General features: G+C 40.3%; 1 protein-coding gene across 1 annotated transcript in view; it reads left to right on the forward strand.

The window, feature by feature from the left end:
- Nucleotides 1-21,184, forward strand: part of LOC109917899 (collagen alpha-1(XXV) chain) — a 620,002-nt gene that overhangs the window by 497,919 nt on the left and 100,899 nt on the right. The window contains exons 13-14 of the mRNA XM_048603420.1: nucleotides 1,825-1,851; nucleotides 2,360-2,404. Of these exons, the coding sequence (XP_048459377.1) occupies nucleotides 1,825-1,851; nucleotides 2,360-2,404 (72 nt within the window). The remainder of the gene's footprint in view (nucleotides 1-1,824; nucleotides 1,852-2,359; nucleotides 2,405-21,184) is intronic.

Below are 21,184 nucleotides of genomic sequence, written 5' to 3' on the forward strand. Positions count from 1 at the left end.
TGCTCCTCTGACGCTGCTTGGCCTGCTGTGTTCATCCAGCTCTACACCTTGTTATCTCACATTAACTCTGCTTCTCTCTTCTCTGCTGCTCTTTGTTATGCAAGTCTCAATAGACAGCTCCTATTCTGGACAGGTTTGTTGGAGCAAAATGAAGGGCACCTCCAGACCTGTCCAGGCACCTGAATCACATCTTCAGCAACCAAATAGCTTATTCTATGACCACCATAGTGCCCGTTTAGCTCCAACTGCTTTTCCTGTTCTTTTATTGTAGCTTTCCCACAGAGTTTATCCACGATGTTCTGAGAGGATAGCCCTTGCCTCCAAGCATATCTCCTGCCTATCTGGGGGTGTCAGGTTCAGGGGGAATCTTGGTACAGAATGAAGGAAGCTTTCAGGTTATGACATGCATGGATGCTTTCCAGTAGTTGCACAGGAGCTGAGCATTAATGCAGTGACAAGTCCTCTTGGCTGATGAATTTTGCTGGTTGATCTGACAATGCCTTGATAGTCACATGGGTGCAATCTGCGTCTCCCCATAATTATGACAACCTAGCTGTTATCACAGATTTGAGGGCCCCTTGCTCTGATTGGCCTCACCAGTAGCACGGAGGACATAATTGGGTGTTTAGCCAAACATAGTGATGGTCACCTGGGAAATACTGTTGTGAGATACTGCAAATGTCACCAGCAGATCCTTGGGAGGAGCCGGAGGCAAGGAAATGCAGGTGACCTTGAGAGGTCATTGAGAGGCATTGCATACCTACCTGGCCCATTTGGAAAGAGGTCATATGCCAGGACCTACAGATGTTGCCAGCAACTTGCTGATTAAGTCTGAACAATCTAAGGCAGGCTCCCTAAGCAGGAAGCCGAACCTCTACCGGAATATAACCCATGCTGGAATCGTGCCTCCTTTAGGCTGGACCTCTGTGTTAACCCCTCAGTCACGTTTAGATGCAGGTGGCTGAGGAAAAGGCAGCAGCTGCTGCAGCTGCTGTTCTTCAGATACCCAGGTTTCAACTGTATAAACTGGCCCCATGATGCTGAGAAGTCTGTGTCAGGAAGGACATGTAGGTCAAAGCCCAAGGCAGCGGAAGTAACCTCAGGGTTTGGATTTTACCCCTAAAGCAATGAAAGTATATGGTTAGAAAAGGCCTGTGAGCAAAAGCTTTTCACTTTGACATAGAAGCAACTGATATAGTTCAACATTTAAAGGTCTTTCAACTGTGTCAGTGTCCACTGTGCTCTCGCTCGGTTTGACCCTGGCAAATTTAAAATCGCTCGGGAAACGTGCATGAGCAGTTAAAGTTGAAACAGAGGGTTATCTCAAAGCTATAGTGGCACAATGGTAGTGTCCCTACCTCTGAGCAAGAAGGCCTGGGCTCATGTCCCACCTGCTCCAGAGGTGTGTAAAAACATCTCTGACAGGCTGATTAGAAATTACTTACTGGATTAGCTTTACAACCAGAGGCAACTTGGTATATTTCAAGCATAAGAAGCCTGTTTTACAAGGGTTTTCCATTTCTTTTGGCCTGATGTCAAGAGGATTATATTGGGTTTCAAATACTCAAACATTTTCCCTTCTTCAACTCCCGAGTTCACAATGATATCCACAGCCCTACCGATACAGCTTAAAATCTTATCCAAAGCACAGTTTATCATTACAAATTACTGAGCACAAATGTCAAAGATAAAGATGAATTCAGTTTTCTATTTTTGGGCAGAGATCCTCATGTTGGAGCCGCATCGAGTTGAGTCTACTGCAACCTGTGCATTTCTAATGTTCCTATTCAGAATTCTTTCCTTTCTGCTGTTTCTTTTCATCAGGGTGAGATTGGAGATCGTGGCGAAAAGGTGAGCACCATGCTAAGACCTATAAAATTTTAACAGGACTGGAAGAGTAAATGCAGGGAATATGTTGCTGATGACCAGTGAGTGCAGAACCAGGGGTCACAGGCTAGGGATACAGGGCAGGCCATTTAGGACAGAGAGGAGGAAAAAAAATTTCTCCATCCAGACCATGGTAAGCCTGTGGAATTCTCTGCCACGGAAAGTGGTTGGAGCCAAAACGTTTAATGTTTTCAAGAAGGAGTTAAATATACTTCTTAGCGCTAAAGGGATCAAAGTGTATGTGGCAAAAACAGGAACAGGGTACTAAGTTGGATGACCAGCCATGTTTATATTGAATGGCAGAGCAGGCTCAGTGAGCCAAAGGACCTACGCCTACTCCTATTTTCAATGCTTATATGTTTTATTTGGTTATTACCATACTTCTCATAATTTTAAATGAGATTTATTTTTATTGATTTAGCTGCAAGTCTGAGTTCCAGAAATAAACTTTGTTTCTCTTCTCCTTCCTCAGGGTGATGTTGGGAAACCAGGACTAAAAGGTGACAAAGGAGTAAAGGTAAATTTTTCAATAACAAAGACAGCGAAATGCTGGAGTAGCTCAGCAGGTCTGGAAGCGTCTGCGGAGAGAGAGGCAGAGTTACCATTTCCAAGTCCAACACGACTCTTCTACAGAATATTAACGCTGTATCTCTCTCCACAGATGCTGCTAGAGCCACTGGGTTTCTCCAGCATTCTGTTTATTTCAGATTTCCAGTATCTGCTGTATTTTGCTTTTAAATTCTTCAATAATTCAACTCATTGGTTATGTGGGAAAGCAGGACAATTTGTAAAGAGCAAGATCTTATAAGGTGTAAGTTAAATGAATGAGCAGATTCCTTTTCATTCTGAAGATACACATTTTCTGAATTATTAATTCTAATCTCTCAGATACTAGTCCAATAATGTAATTATTATACCACCATTAACGACTAATCAGTTTAATAAGGAATTTGTTGAGGAAGGGTTGTCGAACAGTATGCTGGTGTAATTCACTGCTCGCCTTCATATTGTGAAATCAATACCATGAAAAGTTAGCCTTGTTTTACCTAGGTCACCAGTCCCTTGTGCCAGATTAGCCCCTAGGTGGTAATGCTGAAAAGGGACCTCAAGATTCAAACTCATCACAGTCAGAGACAAGATAACATTTAATAAGAAGTGATTACACTATATTCTGTTTCAATCCAGGCTTTTAGAATATGATGTTTGTGGCCAATGTTAAACAAACCTTTATTTCCAATATCATTGTTGAACCAGGAAAATGTAAGGTTTTGGTGTGTTCTAAAGTGCAGCATTAAAGTGGGGAACTGTATTTGAGGTGCGTTGGTGACGTGATGATAAAGTAAGCTTGGTACGTGTGTGATGCCAACCTCCATGAACAGGAGTAAGGTACCGACAGCTACTGCCCGTGGAACATGCCTGAAATGTCAGGGACTGCTGTCCAAGATGAAAGCCTGGAGGGGCAAATGGTGAGCTGGAGTCACCAGGTTCCCACTCTGACTTTCATAGAACATAGACAGTACAGCACAGGAACAGGACCTTTGGCCCACCATGTCTGTGCCAACCATGATGTCATTCTAAACTAATCCCACCTGGCTGTACATGATCTGTATCCCTCTATTCCCTGCCTGCTCAAATGTCTGTCTGAATGCCCCTTAAATATTGCTATCATATCTGCTTCTACCACCTCTCCTGCCTGTATGTTCCAGGTATCTCCCACCCTCTGTGTAAAAAACATTCTTTGCACATGACCCTTCAACTTTCCCCTTCTCACCTTAAACCTATGACCCCTAGTATTTGACATTTCGACCCTGGGAAAAAAACTCTGACTATCCACCATGCCTCTTGTAATTTTATACACCTCTAGCAGGTCGCTCCTCTGTCTCTGACGCTCTAACAAAAACAATAAAGTTTGTCCAAGATCTCCTGGTATTTATGTTGCGAGAGATTGCCACCTAATTTCTCTCCACACTGTGGGGGAATAAAACATTGTATCTAAATTAAGCGAAATTAGGTACTAATCAAATATAAATGCATGCAAAAAATATTCATTACTCACTAGCAAGATCCTTATCTCATTGTTCAAATCTTAGGTGGCAAATCAGATAATAGTTTCCCTGACATCAAGAATCTTGTTTTCCAATCTCACCATATTTTCCCAACTGTCTTTCCTTGACCCATGTCATTCAGAGGCTGGGAAAATTCAGGATATGGAGGTGCTAGTGTTGGACCAGGGTGGAGGAAGTCATAAGTCACATGATACCAGGTTATAGTCCAACAGATTTCTTTGAAATCACAAGCTTTCTGAGCATTGCTCCTTCGTCAGGTGAAGCATCTAACGAAGGAGCAGCACTCCGAAAGCTTGTGATTTGTGAAGAATAGCATATGCACACTTAACAAACTTGTATTGAATTCTTTTCTTCTGCATTTTAATACATGTGCTAACCTGTTCATTTGAACTGGTTTGATGATTTATTAAAATAGTACGCAAAAGAATTTAATATAAATGCATCACATGTTCCTAAACAAATCATCACTTACCACAAAGCCATTGTGCTGGTTACAGCTTTCATAAAGGTGTTAGATAGATGCCAATGTGATTTGTTTATGTTTGTCCTGTTATCGTTTGTGTATAATCAGGTGACCATATTAATTGAATATCAGTAATCTTTGCAATATTGTCAGAGCACAATTCTTATTCACTTGCTGTATCTACAGAAACAGTACAGCTTTTTATTTCTTATACCAACTAAATTGTAGCCTTTTGTAACATGTACGCTTGAGAGAACTTTTCTGTGACTGATTTCTTGGGGAGTATTGTTTTACTTCTGATGCATTTCGACCAAAATTTAATTTCTGTGATTTTAAATATCTTATTCGATTTACAGATGGACCTTTACAGAACCACTGTGAAGAAGTTACATAAGACTTATGAGACCATTTAAATCTTTCTCTGCTTACACAAATCCAAGTTCAGAGCCTATGGTTTCCTCTGATTGTAAAATTCAGGAGATTGCTAACAAACCAAATCGTAGTTTTTTCACAAATGAAAGAAAAAGTGTAGTAAAAAATCTGTGCTGTTTGCTCTGCATTCAGGTTAGGTACAGCCAAAACATATATGTTACAAAATTATGGGACCTATGACTTCAGGATGTGATTCTAGGCAACAGTTTCAAGGTTAGTTATTGCTAACTCACTGTATAGACCAAAAACAGATTGACTAGAGAGTGAGCAATGATGAAAGATAGCACGACTAACAAAAATTGATCTCAGAGCTGAGGGTGAACAGGCAACCTCCTAGAAAATTTCAATCAGGTCTCAACCAATAACTCATTCCGCTTTGCTGTAATTCTATGACAAAGTGAAAACTTGAGTTTAAATCTGTAACGTGGTAGGTTATCGAATACAGCTATCTTATGTAGTGTCTAAGACATCTCTCTTCACATGTTTATATAACTGATGTCTCCTCTGTTACTGATGTCATGTATTCAGTTATATCATCATGATTCACATAAATCTCATTAGATATGAACTAGGCCAGTCAAAATAGACTTTGTTATGGAGTTTAGACTAACAACTCAATACCTAATTATAGGGAAATAATATGTAATTGTGAAGATCATTACTGGTGCAAGGATATTTAAAACTCAATGAAAAATGGAGTAAATGTATCTCTCATCAACGGAGCAAGAACAAAGTATTGATTATTTTTGTCAGTAAAAGGAAAAGTCACCATAGTCCTACTGGACCATAAGGCTGCCCTTTCATTAGTGAGAGAATATTGGTGGTGGTCTAACCTGAGGATCACCCCACTTCAGGTGAGGGGTAACATTGAGCAAGAGAGTCCTTCATGGTATCCTCAGCCAGTGCAGGAATTAAACCCACTCTACATTGTAAACCAGCCAACCAGCCAACTGAGCTAACTGACCCCAGCCATGTCAGTGTACCAGCAGTACTTGTGGGCCACTTGTGGGGTTTTTTTTAACTTCATATCAGGACGATCCTAAGAAGCTGCGGTGAATACTGGAAGCTTAGCTGTAAAATTATTGCAGATCTGTCCCTGTGCTGCAACCATTTGTGGTTGACTGTATTGAATCATTCTAAGAGAGCTGGTAGGAGACATTTTGCTGAGGATTGCAACCCTAACAAAGTGTTACTGAATAAGTCTTCATCAGAAATATACATAGGGAAAGGCAAAATGAACTTGCTATCATCCATTTTGTATGTCTCAGTGTCAAGTTGCACACCTTGGGTCCAAACCAGATCATTCAAAACCAGGAAGGGGCGGCCAGAAAGTGTTGAAATGCCACCCTCATGGGCTCCGCTCACTACAGCTTATTTTGTGGGTGTGTTCAAAGCTGTTCTCAGATTTTTGGCAGACACACAAGTTACAATTTATCTAATGTTCACTCATTGGCCATGGGCATCTCTGGGTGGACTAGCATTTATTGCCCATCCCTAGTTGCCCTTGAGAAGGTGGTGGTGAGCTGCCTTCTTCGATCAGTGCAGTCTACATGCTGTAGGTTGACCCAAAATGCCATTAGGGTGGGAATTCCAGGAATTTATCCAGCAACAGTGAATGAATGGTTATATATTTCAAGTCAAGATGGTGAGTGGCTTGGAGGGGTACATGCAGGTGGTCGTGTTCCCCATATATTTGATGCCCTTATCTTTCTAGATGGAAGTGATCGTGGGTTTGGAAGACACTGTCTGAAGATCTTTGGTGAATTTCTGCAGTGCATCTTGTAAATAGTACACACTGCTGCTACTGAGTGTCAGTGCTGGAGGGAGTGGATGTTTATCGATGTGGTGCCAATCAAGTGGGCTGCTTTTACCTAGAAGATGTCAAGCTTCTTGAGCATTATTGCAGCTGCACCCATCCAAGCAAGTAGATAGTATTCCATCACACTCCTGACTTGGGCCTTGTCAATGCTGGACAGGCTTTGGGGAGTCAGGACATGAGTTATTCACTGCAGTATTCCTAACCTATGACCTGTTCTTAGAACATAGAACAGTACAGGACAGGAACAAGCCCTTCAGCCCACCATGTCTGTGCCGACCACGATGCCATTCCAAACTAATCCCATCTGGCTGCACATGATCCATATCCCTCAATCCCTGCCTGTTCATGTGTGTATCTAAATGCCTTTTAAACATTGCTGGCATATCTGCTTCTACTACTTCCCCTGGCAGCATGCTCCACGTGCCTACCACTTTCTGTGTAAAAAAAAAACTGCCTCGCATATCTCTTTTAAAGTTTATCCCTCTTATCTTAAACCTATAGGTCCTACGACTTGACATTTCCACCCTTGGAAATAGAATCTGACTCTTCACCCTATCCATATCTTTCATAACTGTAAATACTTCTTTTAGATCATCCTTAGCATCCAACATCCAACCTCTCTTATATCTAATACACTCCAATCCAGGGAACATCCTTGTGAACCTATTTTGCATGCTTTTCAAACTCTTCACATGCTTTCTATAGTGTGGCAATCAGAACCACACACAGTGCTCCAAAAGCGGCCTAACTAAAGTTTTATGCAGCTGCAATATGATTTGCCAACTTTTATACTCATTGCCCTAACTAATGAAGGCAAGCATGCATATGCCTCCTTTACCACCATCTGTGTTTTCACTTTCAGGGAGCTATTGACTTGTACCCCAAGATCTCTCTGTATATCAGCGCTCCTAAGGGTCCTACCATTTACTGTATACTTTCCTTTTGCACCTCCCAAAATGCATCAGTTCACACTTGTCTGGGGTAAACTCCATCTGCTTTTTCTCCGTCCAACTTTCCAACTGATCTATATCCTGCTGTAACCCTCGACAATCTTCCTCACTATCCATAATTCCACCAATTTTTGTGTTGTCTGCAAACCAATTGATCAGACCACCTATATTTTTTCCAAATCATTTATATCTATTACAAATATTAGCGTTCCTCATGGAACACGACTGACTACTGATCACCCGTCAGAAAAGCACCCCTCAATAATTTCCCTCTGTTCCATGACCAAGCCAATTTTGTATCCAACTTACCCACTGACCATGGATCCCATGTCACTTAATCTTCTGGCCCAGCCAAATATTTCAGTACAGTCCATGTAGACTACATCTACTGCTTTATCATTATCAATTACCTCCATCACTTCCTCAAAAAACTCAATCACATTTGTGAGACTAGACCTTCCATGTTGACTATCCCTAATAAGTCCATTCTTTTCCAAGTGCAAGCATATCCTGTCTTCAAGAATCTTCTCCAATAATTTCCCTACTACTGATGTAAGGCTTACAGGCCTATAATTTTCTGGGTTAGCTTGTGGCCATTGTATTTAAGTCCAGTTGAATTTCTAGTCAATAATAATCCTCAGGACATTGATAGTGGGGGAGTCAGTGATGGTAATGCTATTGAATGTAAAGGGATGGTGATTGTCTGTCATTTGTGTGGCACGAATGTTACTTGTCACTTGTCAGCCCAAGCCTGCATGTTGACCAGGTCTTGTTGTATTTGAACATGGACTGCTTGAATATCTAAGGAGTTGCAAATCGTGCTGAACATTGAGCTATCATTGGCAAACATCCCTACTTCTGACTTACAATGGAGGGAAGGTCATTGATGAAGCAGCTGAAGATGGTTGGGCCTTGGACACTACCCTGAGGACATCCTGCAGAGATGTCCTGAAGCTGAGATGACTGACTTCCAATAACAACAACCATCTTCCTACTTGCCAGTTTTAACTCCAACCAGTTAATCAATACCCATTGATTTCAGTTTTGCTAGGGATCGTTGATGCCACACTCAGTTGAATATAGTCAAGGGCTGTAACTCTCACCTTACCTCTGGAATTCAGCTCTTTTGTTCATGTTTGAACCAAGGCTGTAATGAGTTCAGGAGCAGAGTGGCCCTGGCAGAACCCAAACTGGGCGTCACTGAGCAGGTTATTGCTGAGCAGGTGCTGCTTGATAGCACTGTTGTTGATAGCTTTCATCACTTTACTGATGATCAAGAGTAGATCGATGGGGCAGTAATTGGCCGGGTTGGATTTGTCCTGTTTTTTATGTAAAGGACACACCTGGGCAATTTTCCAAATTGTTGGGTACATACCAGTGTTGTAGCTGTACTGGATCAGCTTTGCTAGGGGTGCAACAAGTTCTGGAACACAAGTCTTCAGTACTATTGCCAGAATGTTGTCAGGGCCTATAGGCTTTGCAGTTACCAGTGCCTCCAACTGTTTTTTAATATCGCACGGAGTGAATTGAATTGGCTGAAGACCGGTATCAGTGATGCTAGAGACCACTGGAGGAGGCCAAGATCAATCATCCACACCATTGTTGTGAATGTTTCAGCCCTATCTTGGACCGTTTCACTGTCCTAAGCTACTCACCGAGCTAAGGCACTCTGTCAAACCTTTGGAATCCTAGACTGTGCACCCATGATAATGAAATCACCCCATTTCTTCAAATTGAGACAATGTCAAAGTCCTCTTCAAGAGATGGAGCAAAAACCCAAGGCTGTGGGCTCTGAGTGTTTTGAAAACTGTAGTTAGATATTTAGTGCTGACAGGGTTAAGTTACACTATTATCTGCTGCTGGATATAGTTAATACTTAACTTTCAAACAGCATCAAAGTAATCTAAAAGAGCAGGTACAGGTGACATTTATTAACTGATCATATAGTATTACAATTGTTCTCAGAAGGACGGGCTGTTTTTAATGAAGGTAGTTGAGTGCTCAGTCGACTGAGTGCAGGATACTAAAATCCCTCTTGTGCATGACGCAGCAGGTCTTCACAGATGCATTAGTAATATTTTAGCTCTTTTACCTTTGTACTCAATCGCTATAACACCCAGAGGTAGCTGTGTGTATAACCTCTAATGAATAATAACTTTTCATATCCATTTAACCTAGAATTTCACAATTTCAGATTGAATCTGCCAGAAGAGAGAAACCTCTTTGATGCAGAGGTGAATTTTTGAAGGGGTTCTCCTGACTGTCCACCTTAACAATGGAAAAGAAAAAAGCCACACATTTCCCAGCCCCTTCCACTAGCTGAGTGAAGAAACTCCACAAAATGTTTTTATATTTGAAATAGCAGCAGGAATGCCAACGCTGGTCATGTGCTTCCTCTAAGAGAGAGAGAGAAACCATTTATTTCAGGGACTGACTCCAAGCTGACTGGTTACAGCCAGTGTACTGTGCACATAAAGGGTGACTTGGTCAGAGATAGTAAGAACTGTCAATGCTGGAGTCTGAGATAACACAGTGTGGAGCTGGAGGAATACAGCAGGCCAGGCAGCATCAGAGGAGCAGGAAAGCTGACGTTTCGGACTTGGTAACAGGTTACCGACCTCTCTGCAGTTATTTCAATATTTTTCTAATCAACCTGTTCAGGGATATTCTTATACATCTCTGGAGCAGGTGGGACTCAAGCGTGGGCCTCCTGGCTCAGAGGTAGGGTCTCTTTCCCTGCACCACAGTAACCCTCCCATAACATTTTGATTATTTAGCATGGAGAATTGCTAATTTATTCAACTGAGATACCTTTACTTGGATGTTGATGATTTCTGCAATCTACTTGCAACGTCATCTTTACAGAACAAATACAATTAGTGACACTGTCACCTCTGGCTCAGACTAGAAAACATTGTCTAGATTGGCCATTCAATATAGTTCTTATTGAGTGCTGTATTGTTGGAGATATGAAACAAAATGCTCCTGTTCAACTTGTTCAGATGACCAATAAAAACCCTGAGGCATTATTTGAAGAAGAGCAGGTCTATATAAGTGAACATTAACAGGTTATAATAAACATGATAATAAACATAAGAGGTCCTTAGTTTCCTGGATGTTTGTTGAGGGGTCCATTTTCTCAGATGCCTCAAAGAAGGTGTCAACAAGTTCTATGACTGAGGTTGGAGTGTTTTTACTTTTAGATTTTAGGCCGTGTCAGTCAACCAGCTTTCCATCTGCTCTGTAAATTATCTCCATGCCTGTGGATAATCTTCTAGAGGGGAGGTACAGTATTGCAGTGAAGAAAATGGAGAAGAGAATTGGTACAATGGTATAGTCTTGCTTAACTCCAGTTTATACTGAGGTAGGGTCAGGGTGGTTCTGTTGATGTGGATCGTGACTTACACATCATAGTAGAGTCGGTGGAAGATGGTGACATATTTCTGAGAGCAGCCTAATTTGGGAGATAGCATATGAGCATTCGATAACTGATGGAGTCAAAGGCTTTTGAGAAGTTGACAAATTCTGTGTACAGCAGTTGCTGCTGCTGGTTGCAATTTTTGGGTTTGCCACAAAGTGAAGATCACATCTGTGGATCTTGAATGGCAAAAACTGTACTGTGACTCTGAAAGGAGTTCCTCAGCCATTGGAAGTGGACGATTGAGAAGAATCCTTGCAATGCCCTTCCCTATGGAAGACAGCAGGGAGATTCCTCTGTAGTTATTAGAGATGGATTTGTTTCCGTTCTTGAATGTTGATCATCCAGCATGAACTCCTCTTACTGGATGAGGGATATGAAGTTGTGCGGATATGTCCAGGGTGTATATCTCCACTGTAGTTCACAATTTCAGCAAGGCTTCCATCAGCTCCAGTTGGTTGTGGCTGTGAAATGGCTTTTCAGCTTTATTCCATATTAGGGTAGCAATAATACCGAGTTAGATTGAATGTTGTTGAATGGAGAGACGATGGAGACCGCTCGAGGTGAAGATAGTCTCGGTTGAGGAGTTCTTCAAAATGTGTATCCAGTAAGCACTGACTGCCTCTGCATCCTTGATGTGTTTCCTTCCATTTTTGGCTCGAAGTGTGGTGATTCCACGAGTGCTTAGGCTAATGATTGTCTAACAACACTGAAGGAAGCAAGCATGCTTGTAATGTCTGAGAGTTGGTGGATGTCCCACATTCTTTCTACTTATAATTTGTTCTTTATGTTTGGAGAACGTTCCCTCTAAGCTGCAGAAGCAACCCCTCCGAGGATTCATCTGCCGACCGCCCTCTGGAGAATTGACTTTCTGTTCCAGATGCTGTGGCCACACATGGACCTCAAAGATCTGTGCAGAAAAAGAAAATGAAGGAATGCTGGTTGTACAGGTTATGCTATACCATTTTCAGACATCTGTAGGATTCCTGTTGTGAGCGTAAGAACATAAGAAACAAGGGCAGATTTAGGCCATTCAGCCCACCTGTCATTCTGTAAGATCATGACTGTTCTGCCCCAGGCTTCAACTCCTTTTTTATGCCAGTCTCAGCCCTTACCTCCTCGATATTGTGTAAAATCCTTTTTAAATACTTGCAGTGATCTAGTCTCCACAACTCTCAGGGCTGAAGGCCTTCTGATATTCACAGTTAGTTCAGTTGGCTGTCCAGCTAGAGAGCACTACCAACAGTGTTAATTCAATTCCCACATTGGCTTAGGTTACTATGAAGGTCCTGCTCTCTCAACTCTTGCCTGAGGTGTGGTTACCATCAGGTCAAACTTACCACCAATTATCTTTGTTTAAAGAAAGAGCAGCCTCTGGTGATATTATCTTCTTACTGCCTGAGAGAAGAAATTCTTTTACATCTCAGTTTCAAATGAGTGTCCCCTTATTATGTAACGAGATCCCATTGTTTGGGATTTGCCCACTAGTGGAAACATTTTCTCAGCATCTACCCTCTTAAGCCACCTCAGAATCTTGTATATTTCAATGAGACCAGGCTTCATTCTCCTAAACTCTATGAATAAAAGTCTAATCGGTTAGCAATTCTTAATTAGTCAACTCCTTCATCAGCCAAGTGAACCTCTTTTGAATTGCCTTCAATGCCAATAAATCCTTTTTCAAATTCAGGGACCCAACAAGGCACAGTATCCCAGGTGCGGTCTCACCAACAGCCGATATAGTTGAAACAAGAATTCCCTATTCTTCACATGTACTTATTCTAGCGGACTTCAGTTTTAACCTGGCACTATGTGTACATTGACTGAAGACTGAGAGGTTGGCACTTAGCAGGCTCAGGAGTTGAATGGCCTACTCCTGTTCTTATGTTCCTATGATTTAACATATATAATAAAAGGTTAGAGTATATACCAAACCACAGCAGATAATTTCTGATTTTGATACTTTAGCCTTTAAGAATTGTCTGTGACTGTAGAATCCATGAGCCACTTAGCCTTCTGCCACCTAGCAGCATGAGTGTCGTCACCCAGTTGGATCATTCTCCAGGAATTCAGTCTATCTCGGCTGTAATACAAGATTATCAGAATAATAGAGTCATGCAGCACAAAAGCAGACCCTTTGTTCCAACTTAGCCATGTAGACCAAGTTCTCCAAACTAACTCCAAACCACTTGCCTGCGTTTGACACCCATGTCCCTGTAAACCTTTCTTATTCATGTACCTATCCAAATGCCTTTTAAATGTTGTAATTCTAACTGCATCAACCACTTCCTTTGGCAGTTCATTCCACATATGAAGCACAGTCTGTGAAAAATTTGCCCCTCAGGTTCCTTTAAGATCATTCTCCTCTCACTTTAAAAGTATGCCCCCTAGTTTTGAACTCCCCCACATTACCTATGCCCTTCATGATTTTATAAACTTCTAAGGTCAACCCTCAATCTCTTATGCTCCAGTGAGAAAAGTCCCAGCCTGTTCAGCCTTTCCTTATAACTCAAACCCTCCAGACTCGGTAACTTCCTGGTAAATCTTTTCTGAACCCTCTCCAATTTAATATCCTTCCTATAGCAGGGCAGCCAGAACTGTACACAATACCCCAAAAGTGGCCTCACCAACATCCTGCACGACTTCAACATGAAGTTACACCTCCTATATTCAATGGTCTGAGTAATGAAGGCAAGCATGCTAAACGTCTTCTTAACCATCCTGTCTATCTGTGACATAACTTTCAAAGATCTATGTACCTGCACCCCTAAGTCTCTCTGTTTGACAAAACTACAAAGGGTCCTATCATTAACTGTATACGTGTTGTCCTTGTTTGTTTTACCAAAACACAACACCTCGCATTTATCCAAATTAAACTCCAACTGCCACTCCTTAGCCCATTGACCCAATTGATCAAGATCCCTTGTAATCTTAGAAAACCTTCTCCACTGTCCACTGTATCACCAATTTTGGTGTCATCCGCAAACTTACTAACTATGATCCTAAATTCTCATGCAAATCATTTATATAAGTAACTCTTGTGGCAATTTATGTTCAGAGTATTTTTGTCTCATTACATTAGACATGTAATGGCTGCATTTATTACTGTTACTATATTTGCATTTCTTTTATCAAGAGACTGTAGTATGCCAATGCACTTACGTATACATATGTGTGTGTGGCTGTATGTTCACTTGCCAACATGGTGAGATCATCAATGCCTCATTGATCACTGTGTTATATCACAGAATATCATTAATAACTTTTTACAGCCATGACCCTTAGCCCCTGTCTCATCCTGTGACCTCTATGAACTCGCATGCTTGTATTATGTGTAATTAATTCCTGCTGTGATGGGGACAAGCATTAGAGATTTTCTGCAGATGATTCTTGCAACAGATATCTTGCAGTTGAAATTAGATTTATGAATTATGCGTGTGTACAAAGGTTGTCTTTGGCCATGATGTGCCTGTGGAGCAAAGACTTGAAGTGAAAAATTACCATAACAGCAAATTTCAGCTGCAATGACCATAAATAGCAGACAACTGTGAAATAAGCCCCTGCGTTACAAATAACAATCCTTCAGAATGAGAACTAGAGAATATGTATAATACAAACCACCTCACCAGAAATTTTCTTTCCTCCTACGTAGGAACAGTATGTATATGGAATTGAATCTCAGTAAACACATTCGCTGTTTATTAATTCTTAACTCTTTGATTAATTATTTTTGCAAGGAATTAGTGTTATGATCCCAGACTAGAATCTACCTTGATAAAATATATTTTGATTTTCTTTAACTTGGTGTTATTTCACTAAAACGTATGACAGAATGCTACAGATTTAGTCTTAACGATGAAATGAAGACAGAATAGAACAAATCAATCAGTTACATGCAACATAATTTGAAAAGTTTTGAAACATATAGCAAAACAAAATCACATCTTCTCCAACATCATCACCCTATAGTAGTCAAATTCCAGATACAGAGAGAGAGAATTCTCTTTTCTGGTACATCAAATGTTTAAATTGACCGTTTCTTTAAATTCCTCATTTTGAGAGCTTGATGGCCTTTTTCTTGAATATTCACATAACCAAGCTTAAACATTCTTAGCTTCAAATAACTCTTTTGGATTTCTAACTGAACACTTCTGATCTGGAATTTTCATACTAAGCGTTTTACACTAAGGTAACCTATTTTCTAACAGTTCTGAACCATTTCCTTTCACCAGAAGAAACTTTTTTTTTCATATATAATTCCAGCCAAGTCTTTTGCAAACTTTGCAAAGCTTTCCAAGCCATGGGCCTTTCCTAAGCAAAAATTCAAATCATGATTGTTGTAAGCCAACTGGAAGTCTTTCGATGTTTGTTCTCTCTGATCATAAAATTCTCTTTGTTCAAATGAATTCACATTATCACTCCAGGAGGGCCTGACTCTCTTAGTTTCTTGACACGTACTGGTTTAAACCATGGATCCAGAAATTCTGAAAAATTATTCAATCACTTCATACACACAGACAAAAACCCACATGCCACTAGCTCAAAATCCAACCTCAAGAATAAATGTTATTAAGATATAGAAGTCACACATCTTACATCAGACTGACCCCTCAAAAAAAGTGGAATTGTCTTTAAGAGACATTTTTATTACCCATTAAAATTTTTCTTGCATTTCTTGCTATGTAAAATTGAATGTTGTACTGATGACATTAAACATACAATTAGTTACCCATCAACCATAATTTATATAAGTCCACGGACATCACAACATTCAGTTTCCTCCATATGTATTTTCAATAAAACATCCACTATGATATTCTCTTTCTCAGGCTCAATAAAATTTTCAAATTATACATTTGGAAAATTCATTCTAAAAGGAATCAAAAGATTGTGACCCATATAAATAACAGCTTCGTTCACATTGTTGGCAATGCATACTTCAAAATGATATGGTGCTAATGTAAGATTCAATGCTACCTTCTCAGCTATTGAATATTTTTGTTGACATTCAGTCAACTTCTTAGAAAAGTAACTGACAGGACATACGATGCACGTCTCGCCTTTCAGTGGATTTCCAGAAGGCGCTTGATAAGGTGGCACCTCAAAGGCTAGTTCAGAAAATAAAAGCTCATCGTGTAGGAGGTAACATATTGGGATAGATAGAAAATTGGCTCGCTATTCCTAGTTAGGAAAGAGAAAGTAGGCATAAATGGGTCATTTTCTTATTTACAAGATATAACAATTGTTCTGCCACAGGATTCAGGCCTCAACCTTGTTACAATTTACATAAATGACCTGGGTGAAGGAACTGAAGGTATGGTCACTAACTATGCTGTTGACACACAGACAGATAAGAAAAGAGGTTGTGATGATTTCATCAGAATGCTACAAAGGGAAGTAGCTAAGTTAAATTACTGGACAAAAACTCTGGCAAATGAAGGGGAAAGTATGAAATTGCCCATTCTGATAGAAAGACTAAACATTTGATAGAAATGGAGGGAGGTTGCAGAGATCTGTGATGCAGAGGGATCTGGATGTCTTAATGCATAAATTACAAATAGTGTGTAGATATAGCAAGTAATTGGGGAGGCTAATAGAATGTTCTAATTTATTGCAAGGATAATTGAATGTAAAACATGGAGACTATGCTTCAGTTATAGAGGTCTTCAATGAGATCATGTTGGACTACTCTGCATTATTGGTCTCCTGATTCAAGGAGGGATGTAAATGTATTGGAAGCTGTGTACAGGAAGTTAACAGCCTAATACTAGGGATGGAGGATTGTGTTATGAGGAAAAGTTAGGTAGACTGGGCTTGTATCCTCTCAATTTTAGAAGAGTAAGAGGCAACTTAGTTGAAACATAAGATCCTGAGGGCCTTGACAGGGTGAATGTGGAAAGGATGTTTACTCTTGTGGAAGAATCGAGAACTAAAGGTCACTGTCTCAAATTAAGGCCTCGCCCATTTCAGACAAAAGTGATGAGAAATTTGTTCTCACAGAAAGTTATGTGTCTTTATTACATCTTTCCTCAAACGCTGGTATAAGCAGAGATTATGAAAATTTTTAAAGCCAAATCTGACAAATTCTTGCTTATCCAATGAGTGAAAGGATATCAGAGTGAGTGGGAATGTGGAGTAATCTGATCAGTCGTGGTCTTATTGACTGGCAGAGCAGACTTGAGGGGCAGTAAGGCCTGCTGCAGCTCCTAATTTGTGTGTTCATATGTTGGAATTTCAACAATAGTGTAAAACTTACAAATTAAAATGATGTTTGTATCGCAGGATGTGAAATACTTGAAACTAAAAATTGAATTTTCTGGCATGCGTTCGGTACCAATGTTTGCCCAAATGCTCCTCTGAAACATGTTGGGATGTTTTACTTTGTTATCTGTAAATACAAGTTACTACAATAACATAACAATTCGTTTAGAATAGTGAAGCTGTGTTTGAAAGATAGAAAAGAATCCATTCTAAATTTCAGATTGGAAGTCTTTCCCTGACAACTCTCATCTCTGTGAGGCAGTAACCTTGAAACTGTACTGAGATTGTTTAAAATAAAACCAATCTAGACAGAAAAATTGTAAAACATTTGGATTAACTCAATTGAATTGGAATACTTCAGCAACTACTGACTCCAACTATAACTGGTATTAGAATTTCATTCTGTTATCTCTGACTACAATATTCCATATTATGTTTTATGTACGCAGTGGCTCAGTAATCTGTTTTTCATCTCGACTATGTAGGGTGGCATTCAGCCAGACAGATGGAGTGAAAGCCTGTTTTCTGTGGTGTCTACTTTCAAGCACTTGAGAAGTGGATTTAGGAATTTTGAAGCCAATTTTTAACAACAAAGTTCCATAATATAACACTTACTTGATTTGATGCTGGTTGACAATCTCTGAGCAGAAAAGGATGATTTTTCTGAACTTTTCCTATAGTGATCTCCATTTTAGAGCAGAGTAAAAGGAGCTTGATTTTCATAATTATACTAGATTTGAACTGGAAGCTCTAAGATATGACCAGAAGGTTTCCCATTCCCCATCACCGAGAATCTGCAACTCGATGTGCAAATTAATTATTCTTTGTAAACATACCATTAATTTGAAGTGAAGCATTATTGACTTGCCCAGTTTTAGGACAACGAAAGACTTCAGCTGAAGGAATTTTCCATATTTGTTGTATGGTGTAGGAGCGTAACCCCCAACCAGGGACAAATTCATAGAGGGCGGTTCGGATTCAGGCATGTGGCAGACTTTTATTCAAGCAACAACCGGGTGAGGGCCAAAGATCTTCCCCAAATCTGGCCTCAACATGAGAACCCAATCATTCCCTTAACATACAGCTCAGATTGGAAGAGCGATCAATGATGCACTGTGGTTTTTACTGTGAAAAACAGTACTTTTATACATTTTGTGTTACAATGATCATACACAGCATGGTTATGGTGCCCTCCCCTTTCTCTTTACAACCAGTCCTGTGAAACACCTGAACAATGATGGACACTCCTATGGACAGCCGTAGGTTTTATGATGCCTAACAGACAATGTAATCGCTAGGCCTTGGGATCTTTCTATGTAACTTATTAATTCGTATTCCAAAGTTACTGGCTGTTCCCCTTTAGACATGTCCCTGACTTGCTTATCTCTAAGGACTGCTTGAATTCTATTACTTATTGTATTCCATTTCCTATCTTTATCAAATTTTATCATTCATGTATAAAAGTTAGTCATAAAATGACTTCAACTTCCCTAATATCGACTGGAACCTCCTAAGTGCAAATAGTTTGGATGGAGCAGATTTTGTTAGGTGTGTCCAGGAAGATTTCTAACTCAATATGTAGATAGGCCAACTAGAGGGGAAGTCATTGGATTTGGTGCTTGGCAACGAACCAGGCCAGGTGTCAGATCTCTCAGTGAGAGAGCATTTCGGTGATAACGATCACATCTCCCTGACCTTTAGTATAGTCATGGAGAGGGATAGCAACAGACAGTATGAGAAGGTACTTAATTGGGGGAGGGGGAATTACAATGCTATTAGGCAAGAACTGCAGAATATAAGTTGGGAACAAATATTCTCAGGGAAATGCGCGACAGAAATGTGGAGGTTGTTTAGGGAGCACTTGCTACGAGTGCTGGATAGGTTTGTCCCACTGAGGCAAGGAAGGGATGATAAGGTGAAGGAACCTTGGATGACAAGACATGTGGAACATCTAGTCAAGAGTGAGAAGGAAGCTTACTCAAGGTTAAGGAAGCAAGGATCAGACAGGGCTCTAGAGGGTTACAAGGTAGCCAGGAAGGAACTGAAGAATGGACTTAGGAGAGCTAGAAGGGGGTATGAAAAAGCCTTGGCGGGTAGGTTTAAGGAAAACCCCAAGGCATTCTATACTTATGTGAGGAACAAGAGCAGGGCCAATCAAGGATAGTGGAGGGAACTTGTGCCTGGAGTTGGAGGTGGTAGTGAGGTCCTTAATGAATACTTTGCTTCAGTATTCACCAGTGAAAGACAGCGTGAAACAGGCTGCTATGCTCGAACAGGTTGATATTAGGAAGGAGGATGTGATAGAAATTTTGTAAAACATGAGAATAGATAAGTCCCCTGGCCAGACGGGATATACGCAAGGTTACTACGGGAAGCAAGGGAAAAGATTGCTGTGCCTTTAGTTGTGAGGTTATGCTGCAGCTCTAAAAAAACCCTGGTTATACTACATTTGGAATATTGTGTTCAGTTCTGGTCACCTCATTACAGGAAGGATGTGGAAGCTTTAAAGAGGGTGCAGAGGAGATTTACCAGGATGCTGCCTGGACTGGAGGGCAGGTCTTATGAGGAAAGGTTGAGGGAGCCAAGGCTTTTCTCATTGGAGCAAAGAAAGATGAGAGGTGACTTGTTAGAGGTGTACAAGATGATGAGAGGCATAGATAGAGTGGATAGCCAGAGACTTTTTCCCAGGGTGGAAATGACAATTACGAGGGGACGTAGTGTTAAGGTGATTGGAGGAAGGTATAGGGGAGATGTCAGAGATAGGTTCTTTACACAGAGAGTGGTGGGTGCGTGGAATGCACTGCCAGCAGTGGTAATGGAGTCAGATACATTAGGAACATGTAAGCGACTCTTGGATAGGCACATGGATGATAGTAAGATGTAGGGTAAGCAGAGTAGTTTGATCTTACAGCAGGAAAATAGGTCGGCACAACATCGTGAGCCGAAGGGCCTGTACTGTGCTGTACTGTTCTATGTTCTATGTTCTAATATTAATTTCTATTATAAAGTTTTATAATTACTTCTACTGTTAGCACTCTTTAGCTAATGAGACAAGATATGTCAGGCATCTCTATACTGTTTTCCCTTAATGCTTTTATTCTATAGTTATGTTGAAATCTATCTCTGATTTTTTGAAGAATCTTTAACTAGAACCTATTTCTTAATATTGTAAATAGTTTCAAAGAAACAGCTAATTTCTGCGAGATAACTTTAGCTGTTGTTTTCATGGCTGCATGATGCTTAACTAACACTATTCGCCAAATGGGATAACATCCTTTCATTATGGAGACTGGAATTAATTTTTTTTTGCAGTTTAATGATCATTCAAAGTTTCTTTTGACACATCTGTGTTTGTTACAAATCTTTGAATTGTTCGTCCTTGAATATTTCCCAAGCAAAGCTGTCACTGCATTCCTTGTAACTTGTTGTTCAGATAATGCTCCCTTTTGCCTCGGAATAACCCCTTCTCAAAGGCACTGTTGTTTCATTTAAATGCTGAAGCAGGCTTTTTAATTCTGTTTTAAACAATTCGTTAACAACAGTTGGTCTACCATCTTGTATCTAAATGCTGAAGCCATTTTGTGTCTCTCAAATGTAGGAGCAGCTCCAACATATGGTGAATGTTTACAAATTATGACCATTTTATGAAGCACTTTTCCTGGTTTGAATACTGTCATTGAAGATATGGATTTACACATAATTTAAGTTCCCTTTTCAGACCACCAATGTTTGTTAACATTAACACGGAGGTCTATTTGATTGTGATATATACTTTATAAATACTATTCAACAGATGGCCACATGAGAATAACCCAGTTACCTAAATGTATATTGGTGCAAGGTGTAGAGCTGGATGAACACATCAGGCCAAGCAGCATCAGAGGAGCAGGG

Source organism: Rhincodon typus, chromosome 1, assembly GCF_021869965.1.
Source record: "Rhincodon typus isolate 14 chromosome 1, sRhiTyp1.1, whole genome shotgun sequence".
In the NCBI taxonomy this organism is placed as follows: domain Eukaryota; kingdom Metazoa; phylum Chordata; class Chondrichthyes; order Orectolobiformes; family Rhincodontidae; genus Rhincodon; species Rhincodon typus.